At 40.6% G+C, this 15,433-nt stretch overlaps 1 protein-coding gene across 1 annotated transcript; it reads left to right on the plus strand.

The window, feature by feature from the left end:
* The first annotated feature begins 4,938 nt into the window (after positions 1 to 4,938).
* Positions 4,939 to 6,216, plus strand: LOC129761791 (transmembrane protein 183). Its single transcript, XM_055759564.1, has 2 exons — positions 4,939 to 5,161; positions 5,222 to 6,216. The coding sequence occupies exons 1-2, from the start codon at positions 5,104 to 5,106 to the stop codon at positions 6,163 to 6,165; spliced, it is 1,002 nt and encodes a 333-aa protein (XP_055615539.1). The 5' UTR covers positions 4,939 to 5,103; the 3' UTR covers positions 6,166 to 6,216.
* The last annotated feature ends 9,217 nt before the right edge of the window (positions 6,217 to 15,433 follow it).

Raw genomic sequence — 15,433 nt, forward strand, 5'->3', positions numbered from 1 at the left:
TTTTGAGATTGTTCGGATCACTTATAAGAAAACCGTTTTTGTAGCAGCTGTTTGTTAGCAGCTCAAAACTGCAAAAATATATATTTATTGAAACTAATTTAGGTAACAATTATTTATTTTTGCTTACATGAATAGTTTACTCTCGTATCTTCGTTCAGTTCAATCAATACAAATTCAATAGATCCTTTCAATCCTTTTCTCACTATTAACTACTTTTTAAAATGTTTGTTTTCTTTTCATCTATTATCCCTGTCTGACAAGTCCAAATCGGTTACTTGCAACAGGTACACTGTGTCTATGACGTCACCGGTGCCGCAACAATATGGTTGCATCATTTTACAAAGTTTTTGTAAAATAAATTCACGATGTATAAAAATCATCCTTCTCTCACTCTTCTTATTCCTTGACCAATTTTGTTTGTTGATATTATTTTTCCGATCGATCCAAGGTGTATTTGCTATGCTGGCTTAATTTTTTTATAAACATCAGACGTTATAGGTCCACCAAATCATTCTAAAGCTCAGAAGTTCATAGGGTCAATGTGCTCTATTGACTTTAATTGATGTGAATGTAAAAAAAACAACTAAAATTCCTTCTGTTTACATTCGTTTACATCAATCGACCATTCGACGAAATGAAAATCCGAAAATTTCATGTGTCACAACATGGCAGGAAAGATTATTTTTAGATAACCTGAAAAAACCAGTACAATTAATTGGATCGGCTATATATTCTACTATTTATCGCATGCATCTTTTCCAATCGAAATTCAATCGCAACGATGGAAAGTTAACTGTGGGAAATCTGCTTAAAATACTCCTCTAAAATCAATCATCCCGCCGATATATTAAGCCGGGTTCAGACGGTGCGAGTAAGCATACGAGTCGATCTAGTCAGTTACTGCAGTGCAGCTACTCACACCGTGTGAACACATCATGCCAGTTAGTGTCATGTGTGATTCGGCGTGCGAGCTACTTCAAAGTTTTTTGAATTTACTCGCACTCGCATCCCTCAAAACGTCAAAAAACAGAATTTAGCGTTCGAATCAGGGATGCCAAATGTAAACAAATGTCTCTATTTTTAAGATATTTGAAAATATGCGAAGATATTTATAGACTTGAAAAATATTGGAAAAACAAATAAAACCCTAATAGTTTCTAAACGGAATTGTTGTTATTTTGTTTGGCACACTGGCGGGGCACGTTTTCTTATTGAGACAGTTTTATTGGGAATCTAAATATAAAATCATCATCGGGCACAATTTTCATTCAAAATTCACTCACAACTTGCAAAAAAAAGTATTGTTCTAAGAAACAGAATACATATTCGATTTGAAAAAAAGTATATTTTCATTCATTATTTTAGTTTTTGAGACGTATTTATTCCTCCGGCGAATCTACTATCATTTTCATTTCACAAATTGGTACACGAAGCTGCTGTCAACGCGAAGTAAATCAAATTTTGAAAAATCTTTTAGACTGCCATTTGTAGCACCACATACTTTCGGAATTAATTAAGCTATGGATGCTTTCGAGGTTCTAAAAAATAGCGACAATAATCTGATATATATTCCATATTCCAGAAGAAAGGCACATCATTTCTAGTTTCACTCATGAGTGTATATTGGCGTTGTATTTGTGGAGCAATTAAATCCAACAGTTTTTTCACTTTTTCAGGTGTTATTTCCAACACTGCTCTGTACTCTCGGGGATCATCATCGTGGAGTTACTCCAGTATTGTATTTGTTACTCCTTTTCTTTGCATCCAATTCCTGGCCCGAATCCTTTTTTCTTTCTGCTTTTTTCGGATAGTACCCTCAGTTCAAAGAAATTCAGCACAAAGTATTTGTAAACACGGCCAGCGTGTGTCTCGCGATAAAATTTAAAATTGTGTAATGATAAATTCAACTGAAAACCTAAGCCGAAAACAGCCAATAAATAAGTTGATTTCGGATCAATCATCTGTCAAATTCGGACCTGATTGCTGTTTCTGACTATTTGATGGACATTTGAAAAATCGTCTGGCATCTCTGGTAAACCCGTACTTAGTATCTAGTTTCTTGTCAGCAGCTCACATTGTGTGAACGGACAAGGCGAGTCAACCATTTGTCAAGCGAGTTCACCGGGTCAGTAGCTGCTCGTTGTGAAGTCAGCTACTAGCAACGTATAAATGGGCCTTTAGGCTGTCAAAAAAGTCCTGCGGTATTTTTTTTAAATTTTCATTTGCTCATAAAATTAGTTACAATCATCTGTTTTAAGTCAAATATGCGCCGTTTTGTTCGATGACTTGTTCCCAACGAGATGCCAACTTTATAATACCCCTGTTATAGAAGCTCGCTTCCTTATTGGCAAAAAACTCGGATAGCCAATTTTCACAGGCCTCTTTTGTGGCTAACTTCTGACTACCTAGCTCGTTCGCCATGGACAAAAACAGGTGGTAGTCACTTGGTGCAAGGTCCGGACTATACGGCGGATGCAAAAGAACCTCCCATCCGAGCTCCCGGAGCTTCTGGAGCGTCACCAAAGAAGTGTGAGGCCTGGCGTTGTCCTGATGGAAGACAATGCGGCCTCTGTTTATCAAAGATGGCCTCTTCTTCATGAGTGCTACCTTCAAGCGGTCCAGTTGTTGGCAGTACAGGTCCGAATTGAGCGTTTGGCCATAGGGAAGCAGCTCATAATAGATTATTCCTTGACAATCCCACCAAACACACAGCAGAACCTTCCTGGCCGTTAATGAGGGCTTGGCCACCGTCTGAGCCGCTTCAGCGGGCTTCGACCACGACCGTTTGCGCTTCACGTTGTCGTAAGTGACCCACTTTTCATCGCCAGTCACCATCCGCTTCAGAAACGGGTCGATTTTGTTGCGATTCAGCAGCGATTCACATGCGTCGATACGGTCAAAGATGTTTTTTTTTGCGTCAACGTGTGTGGCACCCATACATCGAGCTTTTTGTGAATCCAAGCTTCTTCAAATGGTTAATAACGGTTTGATGACTTATCCCCAGCTCTTGGCCGATGCTACGGCTGCTACTATGCCGGCCTTTCTCGGCTAATTCAGCGATTTTGTCGCAAATTTCGACGACAGGCCTTCCGGAGCGTGGCGCATCTTCGACGACCTCTACACCAGAACGAGTACGTTGAAACCATCGTTGTGCGGTGGAAATGGAAACTGTATCGAGTCCATAAACTGCACAAATTTTATTGACAGCTTGAGATGCATTTTTGCCTTTGTCATAGTAGTACTGTAAAATATGTCGGATTTTCTCTTTATTTTGCTTCATATTTGCGACACTATAACTCACGAACGACTTAACCAAACAAAACACTGTCAAGGACTATATTATAGCGCGCAAAAATACCTTCCCAACAAGATATAGTATGACTCGATACAATGAATACAACTAGAACTACGCGCTTACAACGACACCTCGCGGAAATACCGCAGGACTTTTTTGACAGCCTAATATTATGTTATTCGTAGCTTATACGCTTTATAGAACTCCATTCGTGACGACGGAGAGTTATTATTGGGAAACCTGAAAAGATAACTGGAAAAAATCTCTAGAACTAATCGGACCAGCGATATGTCGAACTCCTATCTCGAAGGGGAGTGTTATCTTTTGGAAACCTGAGAAGCTGAGAGAACTCCTCTAGAAACCCGAAGTTCCGCGTACGCTTTCTAGAAATTTCATCGTGACGGAGGAGAGTTATATTTTGTTAACCTGAGAAGATAACCGAGAGAATCCTCTAAAACCCATATTCCCAGCGATATGTTCCGTTATCAATCGCGCGTACTCTGTATCGAACTTCAATCGCGACAGAAGAGAGTTATCTTTCTTTAGATAATAGCCATGAACAACAACTTGCAGCCGTTCTCCTTAAGGGCTTTGGATACTCTGCTCTGAAAATAAATACGAGATATTTTTTTTCAAAATAAAACCATATTTCTAGAGGTTCTACAAGAAACGATCCTCAAATATTGTTTTACAGTAATGTCCGGGTGGTGGGAAACGTTATTTTGATCTGCTCGAATGGGCAATTAATAGTTTATTTCGCTATTTTATGAGCTGCATACTCTTCGAAGGACTATTTCTTAAGAATTGGAATAAGTAAAAAAAATGATTTTAGATAAATCAAAGCCGAAATTCTCAAAATAAAACGATTTCACAGGATCCAGTTTTCTTCCAGTTTTTTTAGATCAATCTTCCAGTTTTTTGAAAAATATTATTGGCAACCCTGCGCGCACGGCACATCTTTATTTTTCTCATTGCATTAAGTCAAAACGTCTCAGGTCCAAACCAAGGCGCCTATATCAATGTATAACAGGTGAAGCAACATCATCACTTCAATAAAAAGGGGATAACGGTTTGTGGAGCGGGGGTTGTTTGTTTTGTTATTGCTAGGATACGCCATTTTTGCATTTTCACATGCGAGAGTAGTGGAAATGAGAATGAAAATCTACAAAATCACCCCTTCTTTTTCATAAAATTCGCGAAAGCGGAACATAGCAGGCATCGTTCGAATAAGCGTCGTAGCAGTTTGTAGACAGCCGCCGGCAGCGATCTGATGCCGTTTGTAAACAATACCGACAGCAATTCCAATATGGCTGAAAGTGCATTTCATATGATTGTTTCACCTGGTATATATAGAGGCACCTTGGTCCAAACCAAGGCGCCTCCAAGGCGCGTAGAAGTATATCCTAAGGTGGGCCAACTTGCTAAAACCACTCTTCAGCCATCTTGGAAGTCTACTGTGTTTTGTTTGTAAACAAAACACAATACGCTAGTGCCGAAGCTCGCTCGTGATCAGTCTGTCTCTTTCACGCTACAAGCAAATAATTCCCCTTCTGCTTTCTTCCGTACTGTTTTCATACCATAGACCCGTCTAGGTTTTAGCAAGTTGGCCCACCTTAGGATATACTTCTAGGCGCCTTGGCATTTTCATCACAATCTCTTGATTCGTTGTATATAATCACAGATGTTGATCCATGAATTTAAAATATTTTATAATTCACTAGTCTATTAGTTCTTAAGGATATTGAACTATTCCAAAACAGTTATGCGAAATTAATTTGCAGTACTGTTTTCAATAGACCCTTCCGTTCATGTCTGGGATGTCCGTTTGTGTAAAAGTGAAATCACGCAATTCGAGTTCCGCGAATGGTATATATTTTATGCTACATATGCCAACATTTTTCAGATTAAACATTCCAAGTATTTCAGATGTTACCATTTATGACTTTGCTAACTCCCTGAAAACTGGGGCTCGGTTTTCTAAGGCAAATAAGCTAGCTATTTGTACGGTTACCGATGAAGAGGCTGATGATGAGACTCCTGACAATGGCTCTAGAAAAATTACAGAAGATTTAACCGCACGGGACACCTTGTATGCTGATTACGTTATTGATATTTGGTATCTAATATCGGAATACATTCACCCGGAAGATATTGCCCGCTTCGCGCTTATCTGTCGCAAAACGGCGGAAGTTGTTCAATCTGCTAAGTTCTGGAAACACCTATACTGGAAACACTATAGTCACAATATAGAACTCCCGCGACGACTCCAGCCGGAGTTTATGGTGCTACAGCGAGGTCTACGAGCGCGTACAATACGATCTCTTTTTTACTTCTATACGCCTTTTATCAATCGCATTACTGCGACATCGTTTACCGATCCTCATCGGGTAGAAGGTCGGCAGATGATATATTCCTGGTATTCGAAAAACAAAACGGGTTGGAACTACTATTTTAAGCTGAGGACACGGCTCATCACAGGAAGTCGCGCTGCAAAATCGGCTATGTTGCAACGATCGAAGGACTCGCTCGAGTACTTGCAAGATACGTACATGAATCCTGAAGAAGGCTGCCAAATTCTCATCGTAATAACGGATTCGATTCATATTATTCCTCAATTTCACGAGCAGTTGTATGTCAAATCGATCACGCAAACGTTGGCTCAAGGGATGACGAAGTACAAAGTGAGGCTGCAACTGGCTAACTACTGCCAGCGAGTTGTGGACGAACTCACATTCGTACCAGTTCGACAGGTACGTGTTTTGGATTGGTGGAATCCTGAGTACTATCGTGAGGATTCGACAATCAGCGAGCGGGATCTAATATCGGAGGAGCATGAAGATGAGATGAGTAACGAATATTGGGATGACTAGTTGGGAGGAAACATTCTGTATATATATGTTAAATATATGATAGAAAAATCATGAGATGTATTTTATTTATTACTATATGACCCGGCAAACTTTGTCCCGCCCAAAATTTATTTGTACCCTAAAACGTCCACGCCCCGAATTTGGGTTCGTTTGCTTGATTAATTCTCGAGTTATAAGAAATTTGTGTTTCATTTGTATGGAAGCCCGCCCTTAGAGAAGGGGGTGGAGTGTCTTTCCAACATAGAAACATTTATTGCCCCCTAAAACCTCCATATACCAAATTTAGTTCCTTTTGCTTGATTAGTTCTCGAGTTATGCTGAAATTTGTGTTTCATTTGTATGGCAGCCCCCCCTTAGAGAAGGGGGAGGAGTCTCGAACTATCGTAAAAACCTTCCACGCAACGGCCCCAAAAACAGCTACATACAAATTTTTACGTCGATCGGTTCAGTAGTTTCCGAATCCATAAGAATCAGACAGACAGACAGAAATCCATTTTTATATATATATATATAGTAACTCTTCGTGTCATAACGTTAGAACCACTATTTTTTAATGTACAGAAATATGTAAGAGTTCAATTGAAAAGAGATACCTAGTGTAGGATATAATAAGACTTTATAAGACTGGCTATTTCAACTTCATTGTTTTTTCAGGCGCAGTCCCAAAAAGTCGATTTTCGGTTAAAAATTGTTTTTCGAGATAACACCAGATCTCGACGTTTTATGCATTTTTAAGTCATTTGGCATCGAAATATTCCGAATTTCGCTTAAGCAAAAAAAATCAACTTGAATAAAATTTCTTCATACTGGAAGGATTTACGGAAAGTGTCATTTATTTTTTTAACTCGAAACATTGCAGGCGGCAGTTTGATGGTTTGGGGAGAATTTTCTCAAAAAGAACTGAGGTGGCATTGCGCATTTCGAAACGAGTAACTCGTTTCTAGAGAATTCGAACTCAAATCGGAATGGTTTTAGTATTATGTATTTTTTTCAAGTTCATATTTTGTACTAGATTAAGAGCAAAATTTGTCTCGTAGAGAAATGTAAAATTTTTGGGTTCGTAAACAAAGCTGGTCAAAGGCATGTCAAAATGGTCGAAATGAACAAAAATCACTCGTTTCGAAATGCGCAATGTCAACCCTGGTTTAGATAACTTACCATCAACGCGAATGAACAATCAGAAGTGCAACGAAATTTTCAGAACAATTTACAGCTGTTTTTGCATCAACAATAATTTGATAATTGGGTAATTTGGCATCAATTCAAAAAACGTGGAAGGTCATGGCATGGTTTAATGAATAGGGGCTTTAGATTCTGGACTGGTCAGCTTATTTACCAAATCAAAATCCTGTCAGTTACTTATGAGGAGTGATCGGACGATGCAGCTTACAAGCAGTATGAGTGATTTTTGTTGAGAAGCAAACCGAAGCAATCAGATGATATTCATTTGAAATGTAGTAGTAGGCTTTGCGTTACAACAGTAGCTATATAAGTCTCCCTGAAATTATAATCTATTACAGAGAGACGAATGAACTCTCAGAGTTTAAAGTCTCTCTAATTCATTACCGATCACCGATAATCTATTTCTTTTGCCAATAAATATTTGCTACGTTAACACTTCAACTCATTAATTTTAAGAGCTTAAACGAGTAGTATTGTTGTTACGGGAGCGGTTTTCGTTTCGGACTTCTTTATAGCGAACTCGTATGTTTTGTTTGAGTATATGCTTCAAGCTGTAATTCAATTATTTTAGTTCATTGTTTATATGTTCTACATTTGTTCGTTGCTTACATTTATTCGTCCTCTATTTTAATCTACCCGCCGTGTCGTAACAATATGTTGCGGTCCTAATGTGATTTATTCACCAGCTAGGCACAATTAATTATGAACAATTTTAGGAAATCAGAATAACGTTTTTGTAATCAATTTGAAGATGGTTGTTGTTTTTCTATTGATCTCTGAAACTGCGTTATCGATCTTACATTTGTCAGACTTTCGCCCTTTCCACATCTCCCTGTGGTACATTGTTAGGGTGATAAGGAACTCGCGAATCCGTGTTGCCAACATACCCCCACCCGTACTGCTTCAGGTACCCTTAAGCTGTACCTGCTTCCCTGGCTACATCCAAGGTAGCGAGCTTACCGCACTGCGAACTCGTCCATCACGTCCAGGATACACTTTGACAATCCTACCTCTGATCCAGCTATTCCTCACGCCGTCGTTCACAACAATGACCAGGTCTCCGATGTTGATGGGTTTCACCTCTCCAAACCACTTCGGTTACCGGGAGATAACGGGCAAACATTCTTGGATCCACCGCTTCCAAAATCTGTCTAGCATAAGCTGTACATGCTTGCATTTGGATCTTAGTAGCGCACTGTCTTCCGTTGGCCGGATTGCTGGCTGAGCCACTCCACTCGAACTCAACAGTAAGGAGTGATTTGGTGTCAAGGCTACGCCTTCTTCACTGTCGACCGGTAGGTAAGTTAAAGGACGTCAGTTCACCAATGATTCTACCTCCGCAAGGGCCGTTACCAAAGTTTCCTCATCTGGATTTCTTGACAACTCCATGTTCGCCAGGCCGGTCTTCACTGAGCTAACCAGTCGTTCCCATATGCCACCCATATGTAGGGCGTACGGTGGGTTGAGCTTCCATTGTGTTTCCGCATTTGTGAATGTCTCCGCTAGATCGCGATTGATGGTGCTAATCTGCTGTTTTAACTTCGCGCTCGCCCCTTGAAAGTTATTTCCTTGGTCTGAATAAATTTCCTGTGGTGCTCTTCGACGGGCGATGAACCTGCGTATTGCCATCTTGCAGGATTCAGACTAGAGATGGGCAAACCGTTCACGAACGGTACAAAAGGACTAGTTCGCCGAAAAGAGTGAACGAACGGTCGTTCTTTTTCAAAGAACGGTAGTTCTATCCACGAACTGATTCCGAAAGAACGGTTTGCGAGTGAACTGTTTGAGAGTGAACTGTTTGTGAACGAACTGGTTAAGAACGAACTGTTTGCGAGTGAACTGTTTGAGAGCGAACTGATTGAGAGTGAACTGTTTGTGAACAAACTGATTAAGAGTGAACTGTCTGGGAAAGAACTGTTTGAGAGCGAACTGATTAAGAGTGAACTGTTTGGGAACGAACTGTTTGAGTACGAAGTGTTTGTTGCGGGCGAACTGTTTGCGAACGGACGAGTGCAGCTGAACTGATTTGTGCTGGACGGAATAGATTAATGTAACGAGAATGCTTGTAAGAAAAATAAAACAATATTGTCATTAATGAGCAAAATGCATGTAACGCAAGGTTTATTTTGTTAATGGTTTAATGGCAATTTTGGGTTAGAAATTAAATGAGATTTTCGTAGTTTTAAAGGCAAAGCTATATATTTTCAATTTCATGTATTCTTTCAATTCCGCGTAATATTAATATACTTCCTGATTATCAGAAAAAAATCCGGGAAAGCTGGGGCGATTCATGAATTAGGTAACATAAAATCTCATAGTGAATGCAAGTTAAGAAAAAAAATTTTTCGTTGCTTTCAATCCATTGTTTGGCCTATTGCGCGTCATGATGGTTTGTATTTTTTTCTCTGAATGAAATATGATCTTACATGAAACCTGTGTATTGTCCAAACAGAAAATCTGAAAAATTGCATATATTTTGTTCGCATTAAATTATTACATATACTTTTGTCGGCCGATAAACATATTTTCACATACAGTTTGCGACTTTTGAAGAAGGACTAAATTTCAAGAATATAAATTCCATACGTACACTATCCAATCCAACGATATCAATGAATAGCTGTTGCAGCTAACATTCTATGTTGTTCTTAATACCGCTGAACGAAAGAGCGAAAGAACGGTTCAAAAGAACTGATTCACTTAGATGAACGGTTAGTGACTGAACCGTTCATCAAAGTGAACTGTTTTTCCCATCTCTAATTCAGACGACAAGCTGCAAGTGAGTTCCAAGCAGTCTTGGTAATGGTTACCATCGTATCACTAATTATGGAGACGTATGTGTTGTGTTATTAATGAACATCATAACATGAACAGTCAAAGTACCGTCGACCTAAAAATGTCTTATGACATTTCGGTTTTTTTCCGTCTTATTCATTAGCTGTTTCATCGTCCCGTAATTAAACAACAGTGTTCTCGAGGAACGCTCACGCAGAGAGAAGAAGAATGCATACCACTGCAGTTTCAATGTCAAATGACATTGAAAATACAGTCAAAGTAGCCGGAATTAAAGGATGGTTATGAGCACGAATGGTAGAATGGAAATAGCATATTTTCAATTGATTGTCGTATTTGCGGCTGTGCGTTTTTTTCAGAGGTGACTGTTCGAACCGAGCAATGCTTTCTTGGTCACATTCGCAATACATATTGAGCTGTGACTCTCGCGCAAGAGCAGTATGTGATGGTTGAGAGAAATGTCGACCGTTTACAACACTGGTTCCAAGTGTACTGCTCGGGTTCCTAGGCAGGTAAACAACACTATCCATCTTTTGACAACACCACGTCCAAAACGAACAGTTATTGGACCAAAATAACCCAGTCCCGTGAATGTGAAGGCTCTGATGTACGGCGTGAGACGGGCAAGAGGAAGAGGCGCCATTGGCGGAATTTGTGGCTTGCACTTATGAATTTTACACCAGTTACAATATTTTACCACCTTCTTGACGGCCGTTCGTAACTCTGACACGTGGAACTTCTGTCGAAGTTCGTTTACTACGGTTAGCGTGTCCATATTTCCTGTGGTACCAATTAATCACCAATTGTGTGACATAATGGTTCTTAGGCAAGATCACAGGAAATTTTCCATCGTCAGGAAAACAATCTGCTGCAGCGATGCGAGATCCCATTCGCATGACACCCGTTGGATCCATGAATGGGAGTAGTTTGAAGACACGACTCTTTTTCTGAATCTGTCTACGTTCTTCTGGATGTGCTTCTCGATTACTACGCAGTATGCGGCACTCTTCTGGATACTCACAACTTTGTATTATCTTAAATATAGTTGACTCCGCTCGTTGTAATTCTTTTTTTCTTAGGAACATGCCTTCATTCGACTTCGATCCATCTTGAGGCAACTGTGCGAAACAAACCGTAGGACGAATGCCATAGTGCGGAGTAACCTCTCCCACTTCGAGAATCGCTCAAATTCGATGACCTGCTGTGTTGATATCTGCTGTTGCAAATATGCCACCCTTAACTCTTCAGTAGTAGGTTGTTCAATTGCTTCCTCTGGCCAATCAGACTCCGGTTTATACAAGAATTCCGGTCCGTTGAACCACCTGCTGTGTTCATTAGAGCATGTGCCTTGTTCCCACTTTGTAGCTTCATCAGCAACATTCATCTTTGTTGGCACCTTCCTCCAGTCACTGATCTCCGTTTCATCCAGGATTTCTTTTACCCTGAACGCTACGAACTGCTTGTAGTTCCGTGGATCTGGTCGTATCCAGTTAAGGACTGTAGCTGAATCACTCCATAAGATTTTACGCTGGATGCGTACCGTGTGATTTGAGATGATAGATTTCATAAGTCGTGTTCCAATCACGGCTGCCTGCAGCTCTAATCGCGGGACTGACAGCAACTTGATAGGGGCTATCTTGTTCCTTGCAGCTACCAAACTACAGCGTACTTCTCCGCGGTCCAGAATACGAAAGTACGCTGCGGCAGCATATGCGGAATTACTAGCATCGACGAAGACGTGCAGTTCAAGCGAATCGTATGCTTCCGGTTGGTACCCGGGAAAGTAGCACCTGGGTATTTTCACTGTATTAAGCGTTCCTAATAGTTTCGCATACTGCTCCCATTGAGGTACGATATTCGCCGGTAACGGTTCGTCCCAACCAATTCCGGATCTCCACACGTCTTGGACTATTGTCTTACCATGCACCATAAACGGAGCGACCATCCCTAACGGGTCGTAAACGCTCATAATTAAGCTCAGCAATTGACGTTTAGTTGGCACTATGGACTCTTCCAGTAGACGTTGTAAATCATTACGGAAAGCCAACGAGAATACGAAGACATCTTCTTGTGGTCGCCATACCATTCCCAAAACCCGTTTCAGATTACTGCCCTTGTCCATCGTGAAGCTCTTCACTGACTTCGTGTTCTGCTCTCCGATTCGCAGTAACACCTCTGCAGAGTTGGACATCCAATGCCGAATAACGAATCCTGCCTTTTCATGAACTTGTTTGACGTCCAGAGCTAGCTGAACAGCTTCCTCGATCGTATCGACACTATCCAGATAATCATCCACATAATGGTTTTCCTGTATTGCCTGTGATGCTTCCGGATATTCTGCCGCATACTCCCGCGCATTCAAATTCTTCACGAACTGCGTTGAACTTGGTGAACACGTTGACCCAAATATAGCAACATCCATGACGTGCACTTCAATCGGGTCAGATGGACTGTCCCGCCAAAGGAACCATTGGGCTCTACGGTCCTGCATTCTGATGAGCACTTGATGGAACATTTCCATGATATCGCCACTTATAGCGATTTTCCCTTGTCGATACCGACACAAGACACCTTGTAGAGATGTTAGTAGATCCGGTCCTTTCAGAAGGACGGAGTTGAACGATACCCCTTGTATAGACGCAGCAGCGTTCCAGACAACCTTAATTTTATCAGGTTTTTTGGGGTTCACTACGACACCCAATGGTAAAAACCACGTCCGCTTGGGATCCATCTCATCCAGCTCACATGTAGTTGCTTTGTGTGCGTACCCTTTGGATACGTAGTCAGCCATTTGTTGCCGAATGTTGTCGTATAAGTCTGGTGATTTAAGAAGCCGACGTTCCAAACACCTCAATCTGCGCTCGTTCATGGGTCTGCTATCGGGAAACCTGACATTATCGAATCTCCACAAAAGCCCAGTTTCGAATCTGCCGGTTTCAGTTCTGTTCGTTGTGGATCAGAGATCGAAATGCTCGCCGATTTGAGACGAAAAACATCTGTTTTCACCCACAGGGAAAAATAGCTGAGAATATAGGAGGCGAGAGAATGTTATACGCTCACTTCGAGAAATTCAATGCCGATTTTTATTTTTCATCGAGTTATGATGGCCGAAAAATGGTTTCGTTTTCAGTGACTCCTTGATGCCGATAATGGGTTTTCACTTCTTCAGTACAGCTGAAAATATTGCATGAAAATATGCGGCAATATTGGGTTTCTTCGTGAAGTGAACATGAGATGGATTAAAATTTGTACAATTTAGACGCTATCCAAATGCAGATCGTTTGGACGCTGTCCAAATAGGCTAACGTTGGTAATGTTAGCTATGATTTTTCGCTCCATATTTTCAGTACCAAATGAGAGACGAAAAAGCATTCTCGTTGAACTTCCGAGATAGAGATTTTTCACATCTCTTTCTCTCTGAAAAAGAATTTTCGGTGAAAAGGAAGAGACGAAAATATCAGCAATACACGGTTCATCGAAAACTAGTTTGATTGACTGAATATTTATCGCGCAGCCGAGCGAGAATTTCGATCTCTGGTTTAGAGAGTGTCAATTGAAAACGACAGCAACAAAATTAGAAAATGATTTTTGTAAAAGTCCCCTATTGATCCGCAGGGAACAACGTGAGTCAGACGAAAAGTTCATTCTTGGTCCCCTAGTTCGGTCAGGGCCTAACGTGTTAAATAAGAACTAGTGTATACGGGCCAGGAAGAGGCAGGATTGTTTGATGAAGTATCGTAAATGAAGCGCTTGGCGGCCTTACGGAAGATGGCCGGAACCTCAACCATGGCCGATGAGAAGATGTATGTTGGTGCCCCAGGATGTCCAACTCCTTCGCTGTGAGGTGGAGCTGGCAAAATGAAAAAAATAATCAAATTGCTTGACAGTGCTGCTGCTGCTGCGAATCAACAATCTTGAATCATTTTTGTTGTAGGCTTAATATACGTTAGATTTAAAGAAAATTTGTTCCATTAAATTATCTTTTGTAGTTTTTTTTTCATCGCCATCCGAAATTAGTCCATTTTTTAATGCATACGTTAACGCTAAAATCGATGAAAAATGGATTGGAATTTTCGAGCATTCCATTCAACAATAGGAAGAAAATTGTAGAATTTTAATCGTGCTTGCCACACTTAAATGCTCTGACTGAGTGAGTGATTTTCAGGCGTAAACAAAATCTAAACCACCGCAAAATCACAACTGAGTGCAGACACTTAAAAAGAAAAAAATACAGATCAGGTTCAGGACACATGTTGAGAGTTTCGCGAATAAATGAGACTCTCTAAACTACGGTTTATGTTTACATAACATATATACATCACGCTTTATTTTTTGTGTCCCGCGTTAGACCTCTGACCATCTGGTCACTTTAGCTAAAAGGGAATTTATGATTGCTTCTAGCCGTCCATATAGAACTCGAAGCGTATTGATGATCTCTGGGACGTTCGAAGGAGAAAACTGCTCACTGATTTCCTTGCGTCCCCTTTCAAGCAACGTTGTAGTCGCATCAAGTTCTCCGAATCATTATTCCCACACATCTGCGTGGACGTTTCATAGCTGCTCCAGAACATCGGCCATTTGATTGGATTCCCAGCAAAACATGGAAGTTCTTTGGGAACAACGTGGCGTGCTGCCAACTGCTGGGTATTCGGACCGTATCGATCTTACATTTGTCAGACTTTCGCCCATTCCACATCTCCCTGTGGTACATTGTTAGGGTGATAAGGAACACGCGAATCCGTGTTGCCAACAAGTATCCTCTGCGTAGAACGAGATACATATTACAAGATGGCGCTGCTTGGTCGAAACCACACCGAATGGGTAATTTGAACTGATTGAGAACTAAAGATGACCTACGGATTAGACACAAATCGTAATTCATGTAGAATTGGCGTTAATTTTGTAAAGGAGTGAATGTTGTTCCATTTGGTTCTGTAGTTATGAAACACTGGAATTTTTGTTTTTTGAATGTTTCGTGCCTGAACACAACAATAAAGTTGAAATGGCCAGTCTTATAAATGAAGACCGTTACAAGCACTAATTATCGTAATATGCTCTGAAGGAGTATAAGAGAGAAATGTGAGCTGAGGGAGAGATGTGATATTACACTGGTATTTTTCTACGTTAATCGGATAATCCACGTGAAAATTGGAAAATCCGTGTACAAAAATCGCGTTAATTGGAAAATCCGCGTAAAAAAAACTCGTAAAAAACCGCGCAAAAAACCCACGTAAAAAAAACTGGGTGTACAATTTCCCGTGTTGCCAAATGGCTTAAGATGTTCGTCACTCCG

The sequence above is a fragment of the Toxorhynchites rutilus genome, chromosome 1 (assembly GCF_029784135.1).
Source record: "Toxorhynchites rutilus septentrionalis strain SRP chromosome 1, ASM2978413v1, whole genome shotgun sequence".
In the NCBI taxonomy this organism is placed as follows: domain Eukaryota; kingdom Metazoa; phylum Arthropoda; class Insecta; order Diptera; family Culicidae; genus Toxorhynchites; species Toxorhynchites rutilus.

What these genes read in the sequence shown, in the direction of transcription:
- LOC129761791 (XM_055759564.1), top strand. Translation starts at nt 5,104, where the DNA reads ATGTCTGGGATGTCCGTTTGTGTAAAAGTGAAATCACGCAATTCGAGT. An exon ending in CAATTCGAGTTCCGCGAATG is followed by an intron (nt 5,162 to 5,221) that starts GTATATATTTTA and finishes CAAGTATTTCAG; the next exon opens with ATGTTACCATTTATGACTTT.